This window comes from Falco punctatus (genome assembly GCF_963210335.1).
Source record: "Falco punctatus genome assembly, chromosome: 15".
In the NCBI taxonomy this organism is placed as follows: Eukaryota; Metazoa; Chordata; class Aves; order Falconiformes; family Falconidae; genus Falco; species Falco punctatus.
In genome coordinates, this window is record NC_137595.1 from 10549764 (window position 1) to 10563513 (window position 13750).

General features: G+C 47.3%; 2 protein-coding genes across 28 annotated transcripts in view; one reads left to right on the forward strand and one right to left on the reverse strand.

Annotated features, from left to right (window-relative positions):
• IL13RA2 (interleukin 13 receptor subunit alpha 2) overlaps nt 1-13020 on the forward strand; it is a 29734-nt gene extending 16714 nt beyond the window's left edge. For 4 of the 5 annotated variants that reach the window (XM_080365996.1, XM_080365994.1, XM_080365998.1 and 1 more), the window contains exons 2-10: nt 344-502; nt 4034-4185; nt 6319-6472; nt 6939-7059; nt 8598-8782; nt 9887-10044; nt 10897-11041; nt 11684-11786; nt 12696-13020. In XM_080365996.1, the coding sequence (XP_080222122.1) occupies nt 409-502; nt 4034-4185; nt 6319-6472; nt 6939-7059; nt 8598-8782; nt 9887-10044; nt 10897-11041; nt 11684-11786; nt 12696-12738 (1155 nt within the window). In that variant the 5' untranslated portion in view covers nt 344-408 and the 3' untranslated portion in view covers nt 12739-13020. Of the gene's footprint in view, nt 503-4033; nt 4186-6318; nt 6473-6938; nt 7060-8597; nt 8783-9886; nt 10045-10896; nt 11042-11683; nt 11787-12695 lie in introns of all 5 variants that reach the window. The other variant, XM_080365995.1, reaches the window with a different exon arrangement.
• Nucleotides 2613-13750, reverse strand: part of HTR2C (5-hydroxytryptamine receptor 2C) — a 284555-nt gene continuing 273417 nt past the window's right edge. For 22 of the 23 annotated variants that reach the window (XM_080365988.1, XM_080365987.1, XM_080365984.1 and 19 more), the window contains one exon: nt 2613-3796. The gene's annotated coding sequence lies outside the window, so the exon portion shown is untranslated. Of the gene's footprint in view, nt 3797-5462; nt 5509-13750 lie in introns of all 23 variants that reach the window. The other variant, XM_080365977.1, reaches the window with a different exon arrangement.

Consider the following 13750-nt stretch of genomic DNA (forward strand, 5'->3'; position numbering starts at 1 on the left):
GAACATGTCATTAGTCCGAGGCACTTCCTATGGCAGGCAGATCATGCTCTTGGCTGCATCACCCTTTCCACAGAAGTTGTGTGGCAGACGGCTTGATGACTGAAGTGCAGGCTGACGTGCCTTCGGAGAATGTGCTTAGCTAGCCAGAAGCTATTTAAAATGAAGCTAAAGTGACCCATGTGTCGCTATCCCCAAAAGTTACAAATAGAAGTCCTTGGGGAAATGATTAATCAGGCTTAGTAAACGAGTAAAAAGGCGCTTGTTGTTAGTGCTCACCCTGCAGAGGGAATGCCAGGGCCCCACTAATGCACTGAAGACTTTCAGCTCCTCTTTATTTCTCCAGCCCCCTCGCACGTGTGCCGCAGGACCGCTCCTCTGACGCCGCACACCTTCCCGCGGGGAGCCCCGATGTCCCACCTCGGAATGGCTCTGCGGCGGCTCTGCGCTCTCTCCGTGGCACTGCTGTGGGGCTGCCTGGCATCCACCTCCCACCGCAAGGCAGGTAAGGCCTGGCGTGCCATTCCCGTCGCTGCCTGACGCGTGTTTCACATTAACTCGGGCCCTTTTTGACGTTTGTCCTTCATCCAAAGCTTTTCTTGTGTGTGCGTTACTGTGAGTGGCTGATTTATAAGCCTGTAATTGTGTAAATATATTGCATATTTAGTGGCTATTTTTCTGAGTAACTTCAAAAGGAGCAGAAACTGCCTTTGGTGCGCAGCAAATCTATTGTTTGTGAAATATAAATACTACTTGGGTAGATAAATGCTCCTGAGCATGGTCCCAGCCTGCCAGACTGGGCTAGGTGCAAGGAGTGGGTTTATTCACAACTGCAGAATAACAATCCTGAACAAACGCTGCCCTGCAAGCTATCACCCAAGGCAATGGCTTTTCAACCACCATTTGCTTCAAGCCCTCAAGCACCTCTTTGCTGTGCCAAACCTGCAGCCCCAGCTCTCTTGGCCTCTGGTAGCCGGGACTTTGCACCCAAGCGCTTTCCTTCTTCAGAGGGATGGTGAGCAGGTCTGGCCCCTGCTGCCACAGCTGGTGCATGGTGGAGAGGTGAAAACTCGACCAGGAGGTCCTGCCAGCCAGCAGGCATGGGAAGCTGCCAGCAAACATGCTGCTGCCACGTCAAGCAAACCAATATTACCTTGAAAATGGGCTTCTCAAAACATGAAAGTCACTTGCACCAGGTGTGCAATTTGACCAGCACAGAGATGTGCAGACGTAGAAGATACAGATGGGCACCTGGCAAGCTCCCATTTTTCCACTAGCAACGTTGGTGGAAAATTGCAATACCTCCTGCTGCTTGCAGCACATAAGGCAGCACGTGGCGTGGGGTGAGGCAGCGGAAGGCACCTGGGGATAAGCAGGTGGTTCATCATCAAAGCTGCAATGTTGGAGTGAGTGTGCATGGCAGGCAGGAGCCAGTGGCCACGAAGGCTGCAGCGATCTAGCCAGCGCATCGCTATCCCACTCACCACCAGGCAAATCAGGTAGAGACGTTGTTTGTTTTTTATTTTTCCAAGAAACATTCAGGAGCAGCTCTCCTTCAAGGCTGGATAATGATATGGAGTATTTCTAGTCCTGTGTTCTGTATGAATGATGGGAGTGAGACTAGTTTGTCATGTAATGTTGCAAAAATTAGAAGCTGGAAGAGGCAGCGCTGACAGTTAAAAAACAATCAAATCCCTGAACACAAGCCACATCCCCAAAAGAATCTTTTCCATTCCCTCTGAAGTCCAATCAAAATGTATTTTACAAGAATTGCTGGTTACAATTGCACTTGTTTTGGAAAAAAATATTGCTGTTTTGTTCAAGTTCAGAACGGAAACATATTTCAGAGCATTATCGCTTCTAGTCAGAAATTCCATTTTTGACCAACCTGATCCTCTTTTGACAGCTTATCACCAGGCTCATGACAAAGGCTAGCAGCTCTTTGCTTCCTCGTTTGGGCATTTAAGCACTCAGGCAGGGGGAGCTTCCCTAGGGCAGGACAGTCCTGCTCGCAGCCCTGCCAGCAGATCTCCTGCAGCCTGTTCGGGATTTATGCACGCCGGCCCCAAACCAGGGTCTGACCCCAGGGCATGGTGCATGGCCATGTGGAAGCCCCTCACCGTGTCAGCCCTGGTGGGCTCTTAGCCTGGGCTGGCAGGTGGGAGGAGCCCCCCTCCGCCTTCTCCCCGCTCCCTCCTTGGTGTGGCTAGAAATGGCCATTCTGGATGAGCCACCGACTCGTTTTTAGCAGCTGCAGCTCTTCAAGCACCGTTCCCGCAGACTCGCTGTCCCCCACGCTGCATCTCCCTTTCCTGGAGCCTTTGCACCTTTGTGAAGACCCCGGAGGTGGGTAAGGTGCCCTTGCCTTGCCCTCGCTCCCACCTCTGATGCCCACCAAGAGCCCAGCCTGAGCACTCTGCGCCCCTTGTCCCCCCCTGCCTGCTCTGGGAAATCCGTGCCTGTCTAGCATAGCGATCCCAGACTCCTGCCCCCTGTGGGAACAAGGGGCTGCTGAATAGGAGACAGTGCCTCTGCAGGGCCATGCCCCACTGCCCCTGGACTGCAGCAAGCCCCCCAGCCCCCGAACCCAGGCTGCACTCATGTGACTTCACAGCTGGTCCTTTACAGTTTTACTTATTATGCAGAAAAGTACATAAACCTGAATTTTTCTCCAAATTATTATAGTCTATTGTTCCTTGCTCCAGCACTCCCCTAAATCCATTGCCATAATATCTTACTGTGCCATCTAGCATAACAACAAATCTCCCATGGAGCTTTACATGCTGGGAAAAGTGGGATCTTAAGACTGCTGCCTGAGGTGTGTTTCATTTGGGAGAGTTTCCTTAGAAGAAATAAATCCTCCAACGATGTTCTCCGCAAACTTTCCAAGGAACAGATTAAAGTTTAATTTATATCACTGTCTTCCACTGAAAGATATTATCTGCGTCTGCTTTCACAATGGATTCATTAAAAAAATAAAAGGAAAGAATGTGTAAATTCTGATGAAGACATGAAAAAAGTGGGAGAGAAGCCAGTGGCCTGGAGGACAGGCTCAAACAGAGAAGCGGTGGCAACGCCGGGCTGATGCTGCCAGGAGATGGGCTCCAAATCACCATGAGAAAGGTGTATCATGCAGGGAATATGTAGAAACACAAATGGATAATGTCAGCTCTAGACAGTGGAGAAAAATGACCTTAGGTGTTCCAAAAATTCACTTCATTTGAACTAATAAAACTGAATAGCCAGACAGCTTTCCTTATGTGAATAACGGCTCCATACAGAGCTGGGATTTTAGGAAGCATGTCTTAGTATGGAATTAATCCATAATATATGCTGATTTATTAATATATGGCAGCACCTCACAATAGCTTAATAAAATCCAGATTGACTGTAAAAGTACAGTTTTGTATAGCTGATAGATGTCCAAAATAAGAATTATTTAACTGTCTGCTTTTCTGCTTCTGTATGGTTTTTTGTCTTGGTTTTTCATTAATCTTTAATATACTTGAAAAGAATATTTAAAGCAATATGGGTGATTTGTTATGTTTAAGGACTGTAAATTTCCCTGGAAGCATGCTGGGATCTGTCATCCTATGCTGCTGTACATGCTGACTACAATGTTTGCAAGGATGCTTGTCCTGACAGTTGGTAAATATCAGGCGTTAAAAGCAAGTAAATGCAGGACTTGAAAGGGCATCCCAGGGCAGTAGCTTTGCTTAAAACATCTTGAAAAAAGAAAGTCAGAGTTGTGGCATTCTTTGTGGCTTTTCAGTGGTCCTTGAGTGTTTTCTCTGAGCGTCTGCAAAAAAAAAAAAAAAAAAAAAAAAATCAGTTTTTCAGGGGGTGGGCAGGAGCAGAGCTTGTGCATGTTTGTTGAGAACAGGCTACGCAATAGCCAGGGCTGGACTGTGCTTCCCTCCACGTCCAGCAGCTGCATTTGTCATCTCATCAAATTTCACGACTTCTTTTTTTTCTTCTTTTTTTCCCCCCTTTATATCCACACTCTGTTTTACCTGCTGCTTTGTTTTCGATCTAGTTGCTCCCCCACAAGACCTTCAGATCACGGATCCTGGACTCTTAGGTTCTCTCGATGTGGAGTGGAAGCCCCCACCCAACGTACAAACCATCAGTGACTGCACAGTGAGGTATAAGTTTGAATATCGCAACACTGGTGACAGAGACTGGAAGGTAGGACAGAGCACAGTTTAATCCTCTTAAATCCAGGCTATTGTCCTGCCTTTAGTTCCGGCAGAGGTTTATATTTGCATTTCAAGAAGGAGTGGTACCAAAGCAGTTCCATGAAAAAGCCAGGCTGTTCCAGTGGTTTGAATCTTTTGCCAGATGGGAATGTGTTTTCCAGTGTAACAGAGGCAGCAGTCAGAAGGGGCTGGTTCTGTCAAAGGGTGTGTGCTTGCTGCCAAAAAATCCCATAATATCTAGTGGCATTCTTCATTGTAAGAGGCACTACACTTTTTAGAAAACCTTTATGGGCTTGAACTGAAACTCTGTGTCAACAGATCCTTAGGGATGCAAAGCGGTGAATAAATAGAAGATTAAATTTAATTAATTATCCTAATGCTCTAACAGTCCCTTTATCCAGAAGGGTGTTTCTAATTACCGTTTACTTCTGTGTTTTAGATACAATTGACTCTAACTGAGCTCTGTGATAAAATTGTCAGTCTTCTTTCATTGCTGTGTAGCTGGCTATAGCAGGCGGACACAGGACAGGAAGGATTGTAGGAATATATTTTGGGAATGCTTAGAAGGTGAAAGTTGCTGCAGTTAGGAAGGTAAATGGAGTGGTGAGAGGAGAAATCCAGCAGGAGGCTGTTCGATTGGCACAAGGTACTGAGGAACACATGAAAAATAGGCTGAGGTTGTCCCCCAACAACCCAGACTGGTGTCCTGAAGGAAAGGGAGATTTTTTTTTTTATTTTTTTTTTTTTGCACAATCCTAAAGTAGGCATGCTAGAGAGCTTCCCAGCTCACGGCACCAGGGAGGGAGCGAAGGAGCAGCCGCATTGGGTTAGCCGCGCTGTGCGCCTCAGCCTCTTGCTGTTGTCCTGCGTGAGCTGGTCATCCACTTCATCTGCTCGAGGCAGCAAAGCCAAGGCTGTCAGGCTGCGCTCAGCCACAGCGCAAACAGGTTTTGGCCCAGCCGTCCCATGGGAGCCCACAGAGGTGGAAGAGCACGGTGCCTCCCACCCTGTTTCAGCTGTGGATTGCGATCGCCAGGGCATGGGAAGGGGCTCTTTGACCTGGCATCGGTCATGACGCATGCCACACTCCCAGCCGTGCAGCAGTGTGGATTCTTTTATGATGATTTTTAACTAGCATTTAAAAAGTACAAAGCAAAAAAAAAATTATGCAATTTTAAAAAACATGTCAGAATTCCCTGAATCACAAGTAATAAGTGTCTTATACAAAGCAGATCTAAAAAGTAGAAAAAAAATCAGCTCTGGTACCTTGCCAAAACTTTGACCCCAGATAAGGTCTTAAAGAAGAGTCAGTCTGAAAAAAAAACCACAATGAGACATCAGCGGACGCAGGAGTCATCGGCGTCTGTTAGAAACACACAGCTCCACATGGCTCATTCTTATGCCCTGAGACTGCTGACAAAAAAAGCTGACTGCGGGCTGTGCCACCGCGGCTCCCACTGCAGCACGTGTGTGCAGCTCACAGCGTGTCATTTCCATCCCGCTTGGGCCAAGGTGACACCTTGTCTCTCTCATCTTTCGTTGCAACTCTCGCCAAGTTATTTCTCCCTTGCATAAAGTAAGGGGGAGTAAGTCTGGGGTCGGGGAAAAGAGAAACTAGAAGGGGTGCTCAAAAAGTCCCGCAAAGGGCTAAGCCCGGCAGCATGCGGTGACGAGCCCGTGTTGCGTTGCGTGGCTGCTGCTCCCTCCTTGCAGGGTGTGGTTGCGCTTCCCATGGGAACCATCAGCTACAAGAGTCATCGTTCCTCCTGTTTCTGATTATCTCGGGTCACAGATAAATGCATTTTATCTGCATTTATGGTGGTATCCTCATCGGATCCTCCCTGATATTCCTGGTTGGTGGGGAGCCCTTGAACCATGGTCTGCTCTGCCTTGATGACAAGATGTCCTGTGGGGTGGAGGGACTCAGAGCCAGGGCGCTGGGCAGAGCAGGTGGTACAAGAGTGCTGGAGAAGCACTGGGCAGGAGAAGCAAGACAGAAGTGTAAAGGAACATTAAAGTGCACAAATAAACCTACTTGCAGCTAGAGCAGGAGCAATGTTAGCTAATTCTGCTGCCTACTTAGTGACAAAGGAGGTGCTTATAAAGTCTGTCTTTCAACCAGGTTATTTTTACTAGGAAGCTAAAATTCAGAGTTGGATTTGACCTCAGCAGGACTGCTGAAGTGAAGGTACAGACACTGCTTGAAGGACAGTGTACCAATGACATGGAGGTGCAAAGTGACTGGATTTATGCTACCTTTCAGGTCCCATTGCAAGGTCAGGAGCAGCCTGCGGTACACGGTGCAGTTTTGCACTTTGCATGAGCCTGTTGCATGAACCACACTGCTGGCCTGAGGGTTGCTGGATGGATAAGCCATTGCAGGGCTTGTTGAGCTATAAGACACGAGAGCATCTCTGCTTCCACTGGCTGTGGTTGAGGTTACTGGATACGTGGGGCTCGTTACCCTCTGCTCGTACCCCAGCTCTGCTGGGTTGCCCTGCACAAGCTCCACCGCTGAATGAAAAGATCAGTTATGCATCTCTCTGCTCTAAGTAAAGTAAACTGGCTTTTTTAGGAAACAGAGCACTTGGCAGCTAAACTACCTAATAACAGTGACTGGCCTTCTTTTCCTTTTTTGTCTTTCAACTGCAACACACAATTGTTCAAAGATGTAAAATGCTATTTCTGCTGGGCCTGACTGGTACGTTGTGTAATAGTGGTTATTTCCTTCTCAACTTACAGGAAAACTGGAATCAGAGGTTCAGAATTTCCATTGCATCTATCACGACTGGGAATACCTCAAGTGCACTTGGCAACCCGGTCTCCTCGCTCCTCGTGGTGTACATTATGGACTCTATTATTGGTATGTATCAGCAAAATAGAAAAACATCCAGGCAGTGATCAAGTGAACCTCTCAGAATACTAAAATGCCACAGAAAATATACTTTTATAGCTGGCAATGCTATTACACTACCCACCCAGAGTGAGCCGAAATAATGCTCTAAGCAACACGTGCCTTCTAGCAAGGAAATACCAAATCCCTGCTTCCTTCCTTAAAATCAGGCTCATGCTGACCTTCTACAGGGCGTACCTTCTCCCTTCCTTCTTTCCCTTTTATTTACCCCTGTGGAGTGCTTTCTGCATGTTGTCCATCATGAAGCCCTGTGCTTTCCCTTTGCTGAACGCACCTGGATCGTTCTGACTGCGTTTCCCTTAATTGCAGTGCATATATCTCTATAGGACAGGTTTCAGCAGAAGGTTGCCCAGCTCAGTGAACCCTATACAAAGAGCAGGGCTTCTTGGCAACTAAGAGGTTTAGTCTTCAGCTATATTTTCATAGCCTTAGCGCACCTCACTACTGCCAAAAGGTAGTAATAATGCATGTTTTTCAGTGGTTTCTTTTATTCTGCTGCCAAATGATTCTGTTCTGCAAGAAAAACAAAGCTAGACTTAGTGGTTTTGGACAAAGTAAATGCTGTATTTGTGCTTCAATTCCTATGATACTATGGCAAGGCTGACTAGTTATGAAATCATTGGGTTTCATGCCTTTGGGCTACATGTAGGAAACTAGCTGCTTTTTAAAAATAGTTTCTATGGAGCTTTTGCTTGGAAATAGTCTTCAAAGTCTTCAGAGCAGAAACACTGATTTAAAACCATTTTGCGAACTACAAAGGTCTGCTTGAAGGAAACTATGGAAATTCGTTATTTGTCCCTAAACAAACCCCACAAAACCCCCCAACAAAAAAAAACCCCTTATTTAACTGCCTGTAACAAAACCAGGCATTTGGATCTGTGTCCCATTGTATGACGAGAGTGGATGGGAACACAGCCATGGCATCCTTTGATCCTTGTGAGTTAATTTTTCTAGCGCTACCACATGAAGTTCCCCCCTCCCCCCCCCCCCCCAGACATAATGTGCTGCTCAGGGAGACTTTCATTAGGTGTAGAGTACAGAGGCCAGATTCAGCCCTGCCTCAAGGGCACTGATCCAGCAGGAGTCTTAAAAGGTGCTATGAAACACCACTTAGTATTTTCAGGATGGGGCCAGCAGCTAAGCTTCAGGGAGTGGCCCCAAAAAACAGGAGGCACTTTGAGAGGACAGAGTTCTGGTTGCACATTAGCTAATAACCAGCAAACCCCTTCCTTGCTCCCAGCCCTGGGTTTCCATTACATGCTTATGTAGATGCATGTTTTTTTCTCCTCCCCACACTTTTTCCATAGTAGGAGTCCAGGTGACTGATGCATAACACTGTGCTTTGGACCACTTGCAAAAGGTAGGTAGGATATAGGTGATGCTCAAGGCTTAGGTCCTTTCTTAAAAAAAAAAAAGGTCTTATCCAAGGAGTAAATACCATTGCTTTGGTTATTTTTTTTCTTTCTGTTTTCCTAATACCTCACTAGGTATGAGGGGCTGGACCGCGCAGCACAGTGTGATGACTATATTCAGGATCACGGTATAAACATCGGCTGCATGTTGCAAAATCTGAGCCAGGCAGAATATAAGGATCTGAGCATTTGTGTCAACGGCTCAGCGGCAGCCACTCTGCTACGGCCATTGTACGTCACCCTTCGCCTTCACAACCTAGGTAACAGTGGCAGGAAAGCAGCAGGGTTCTGGGGACCCCCCACGGTCACCACACAGCCAAGGCTCACATCTTGCACAAAAGGGGATCAAGCAAATGTGTGCTCTTGTAGGTGGGTGGCTGTAATGTGTCTGGGTGGATTTCACCCTGGAGAAGGGTCTGTGCCATGTGCCACACAGGACGCTAGTTTTTCCAGCAGTGTTTGTAGGTGAGCAGCACTGCTCAGTGCCCACCCCGGAGAGACAGTGGGTACCTCCAAGGGCTGCACTCAGCAGCTGGACAGTTCGGGACATAAATGGTCTGCTGAGCAGATGGCAGAGCAGCTATGGGGTTTTTGGCTCTAGCAGCACTGCCACAGAGGTGGCTTCATTTACTGCTGCTGGAATTGAAACTGCTGCTCTGCTCCTGCAAGCACAGGAAGGACGTTTGGGCTTTGCTGTTCAAACCAAGCTAAGGGCTGGGGAGAATTGATGTGATGGGATCTGCCCAAGCGAAGGTGGACTTCAAACCCGTCAGAGACAGGGGAAAGGAAGCAAATCACAGCATAATGTATGACCTGGTGCATGTACTCACTCATTACTATGAGTACTTACCATGCTGATGCATTTACCCACATGTGACTGTCAAGGGGATAAATAGCTAGTCCTCCAGTTAAGCCACTGGGCTAATAAGCAGGATTTCTGGATTCAGTTAGTGCTGACATGCGCTCCATGTGTGGCTTTGGCCATCTGACAGAAACCAGAGCTTTTCTGGGGATGCAGTGTCAGGCCAACACTGTTGCGGTGCCTCACAACAGGGACCGAGGCTTCCCTTGGGCTGCCCTGCTGCACTGCCAGGGGAAGGTGCCGAGCACAGTGCTCACACCCCGGTGTTCCAAAACCCCTGCGCTGCAGCCCAGAGCAAGGACCTAGCCCAGCCCACGTGCCAAGTTACGATAAATAACCCATCCTCCAGCCTCCGTGACATCCTGCTCCTGCGTCACCGTGGTTGATGGTAATGGGGGCTCAGAAGTCCAGAGGTTGGTGGTGATTAACCAAAGCCTTTCCCAGGAGGGCCTGTTTGATTGCACCTCTTGAACCTTCTCTCCTTTTGTTCCCTCCCTCACAGCAAAGCCCTCACCCCCGAAGCATCTGGTGGTTTCCATGTCTGCATCTGAGGAGCTCCACGTGGCATGGAGCCCACCGGGTGGCGAAACACCACCCCAGTGCCTGGAGTACGAGGTTCAGCTGACAGAAGATGCGAGGGGGACCAAGGCTGCCTGGGCGGTAGGGACAACACACACCATGCCCTGGGGGGGGGAAGGGGGGGAGCCCTGGCTGTTGGTCGGCGGTGGGGACACATACCAGAACACTGAATTGCAGTCCACGTGTCAGCTACCTCGCACACGGACTGCACAGAGATGGTAGCTGCTGCTGCCCGTGGGAAACGCTGCCCGGCTGGTCCATGACACATGTTCCTACTTAACACCCTGACCCCCCGCCGCAGCATTTGCTTTAGCAGTAACAGATCCCAGCACAAGCCTCTGAGCAAGGACTGCCTCAGGTTTCCTGCCTGTTACCTCGGGAAGCTCTCGTCAGGGATGTTTAGAGGTTGCTGTGGTTTTTTTTCCTGAATATTGTGGCACAACTTGGCCCAGTGAAACTATAATTCTAATCTCTCCAAAGAAGTGGCCTGGGACACATCATGTCCTTTATGCGTGGTGCTTTTCCCTTTTGCATTACCCAGGTGCAGTTTTGACAGCAAAGATGGCAAGAACTGATTAGTCATAGGGGATATCTGAAGGACATTTCTTTAATTGCTATATTCTACACATGAGTTTTCTTAGCTAATTTAATGAAGGATTCCATAAATTAACAGGCATAAATGGCAACATACATGATGGCACTCCCCGGACTGTGTGTATTTTCGGCAGTTTTATCTCCATAATCATTTTATTGGCATTAGCTGGTTCAAAGCTATTATGATATCATTTAAAACTGCCAAAACATAATCTAGGGGTTTGTAGAGCCTGGAGACTATATTGAGAAACATCAGGCCATGCCAGAGAGCTACTGGTGGTGGCAGCACATAATTTCTTGACGGTGGTTCTCTGTTTGTTTGTTTGTTTTTTTTCTTAGTCTGTGTCAACCCAAATGGAGACTGCTTTAACAATTTCCAGAGCAAATCAAAGCCGCATTTCATGTGTTCGTGTCAGGGGGAGAACAAACATTTTCTGTGCTGACCAGGGCTTTTGGAGCGAATGGACACAGGAGTGTTTCTCTGGTATGGAACCCAAAGTAACCAGCATTTCCTATACAGCCTCTACACAGCCTGTTTGGGACCAAGAGCTGATAGCTGCCACGGGCATCTGCGGGGGTCCAGCACTGGAGGGGGGAGCCTGCTTTAGTTACACCCTCAACTTAGTCCGGCACAGCCGTTCCTACAGCTTTGCATCTCCAGTGCGCTTAGCAGGCAAGCCCCAAAATATTAATGCTTCTGCTCTGGCACCTTTCCCTGCTGCGCAGGGACAGCTGTGATGGAGGAGTGACTGGTTCACGAGAGGGCATGTGGTACTCAGAGCTTCTCTTCTGGACATCCTCCTGTCTGCCCCACACCACAGATCAGCTGCTTTGCACCCTGTAGGCCCTATAGGGCTGTCCCCACGTGCACTGGCTCTGCTGCAAGACGCAGGAGGCAGGGAAGAGGCACATAGCAGTGGCTACATATATATGCAGGATGTATGTTACCTTGAAGGCAGTATGTTACCCTATACAGTAACATATACCTGTCATATATCTGTAATAATGACATAAATAAATAAATGTAGGCTAACAAAGTTTGTATCCGAGCCCAGGCTTTGTAAGAGGTAATATGACCCAATCTGGAAGCTAGTGTTTTCTTATTTGCTATCATTTGTCTTTGCAGTGTCCAGAAAAGAAGACAAGCAACTATTTATCCTCATTCCACTCATTCTGAGTTTGTCAAGTAGCCTCATGGTATTTATGTTGATTGGCCAGTGCAAGAAAAGGTAAGCACCGAGGCAGCCTGTCCCTGCAATGTGCTTTTATGTGGGTGTCTCAGACTACAGTTATAAATGACACGACGTATTAAATACTAAGAGCCAAACATTAATGCTCTAAGATTAGACACCACACAACAGTTTATTTTCAGGAAACAGCCCTGTAAGTGTGGCTGTTTCCGATATGAAATGCCTTATAACAACCCATAAACTCACAGTAGAGACCCAAATCCTGCTCATACAATCCAGCCTGCTTCTGTTAAATACAACAAAGTTACTTGCGTGCACAGCAGCACAAATAATGCCATTATCTTGCCCCAAACCACTCATGCAGCAGAGATTTGTACTGGTTGTGTTAAAGAAGTACCATTTTTATGGGCTAAGGCCTCATTATCTTTGCACTCCCATCCCAGTTGTTTGCATTCATGTCAATGATGGCACATGGGGAAAGCAGATGCAGCGGATGAGTTTGCCCATATCCGCATTATTGGTACTGATGACATTTTCTTCAGGCCTGAAGGATCACTTAGAGAGAACTGATCCCCTGGTGCTGATAACTGTTATCTTTTCCTTATGGCCATATAATGTAAGCAGGTGGATAGCTTTTCTAATATGCCTTTTAAGGCCTCACTGATGAGGGAGAATTGGCTATAGAAATATTGTCCTCAGAGATGAACCAACACCTATTTGGTAGCTGAAAGCGTGGAGTCTGAGACACACACTCCATCTTTGTTTTGTATCCGCCTTTCAAATGTTTTGGTTCATGAAATTCAACGAAGTGTAGATACTAGCAAGAAGACTGTGGAAAGCAAATGCGTCCCGCCTTGCCATTGGGATGCAGCGATGTGCGACAGGGATGCTGTAGTGTGTCCACAGCTGTCTCTCGGTGCTGGGAATAACAGGCTGTGCCCATTTCAGATCCCCAGCAGGAAAGCCATTGCATGCATCTGCGGGATGCTAGCTCTGCTTGCGACTGCTGTACCGCTTGTGTTTGATGGAGCGCTTTCAGAACATCATCCCAAGGACAGCCGAGAAGCCCTGAGCTTTCTATAGCCCATGTGGGTCTTCCCTACCTGCTGCCATTTGCAAGGCTGGTGACTGCAATTCAAGTCCTCAACAGGCCCAGGAAAACATTGGAGGAGTTTTAAACTGACTCCGGAGCAAGCTGTTTCTGATAACAGGGCAAGGGAGAAAAAAGAGGCAGTGGAAACTGCCATGAATAAAGATAACATGTTGTTCCGTGGGTTTGGGTTGTTTTTTTTTTTTTAAGGACTCTGTCAACAGGACACACGCTGAAGGTCAGCACACACACAATGCTAGGTACAAACCCCTGCATCCAGCTACCCTACCCCACCTCGCTCTCACCACGTCCTCCTAGTCCCCAAACACACAGCCTGCTGAGAGCACCTAAATGCTGAACGTGAGCTACTTGAGCTATTTTTTTCATTAATTAATATGCCTTATCTGTTGCCAAGCTGAAGTGCGGAGGCCTTGAGAGAAACTTTCACTGTAAAAAGGCACTATCACAGCTACTGCAAAAGACAGATGCTTCAGAGGAGAAGTGAGGGTTACTCTGGCAAAGGCAGTGTGGGAACTTCTCTAGGAAGCAGGCACTGGTACCAGAATTCAATGAAACATCCAAGATGTCTCTTAACACCATGTATTCAGCTGATTACATTCCTGACTGATTTTTAAGGAACCATTCCCTATGATGCTTATTAAAAAAAAAATTAAAAATAATAATAAAAAAAAAAATCAGCCGTAGATGAGACACTATCCTCCAAGCCCATTCTGATAGGGTTTTTTTTGGCCAAAGAACTACCCAACTCAAACCCAGAGGTTTAGTGTGCTTTCATCTCATCTGAACAACCCAGAAAACATTTTTTCTTTCAGGAGGATTTATTCAAAATGGGAATTTCTAGTGAACAGTGGAAGCTCAGAGAGAAAACCAGGTTTGCGTCAATCAGCTATGT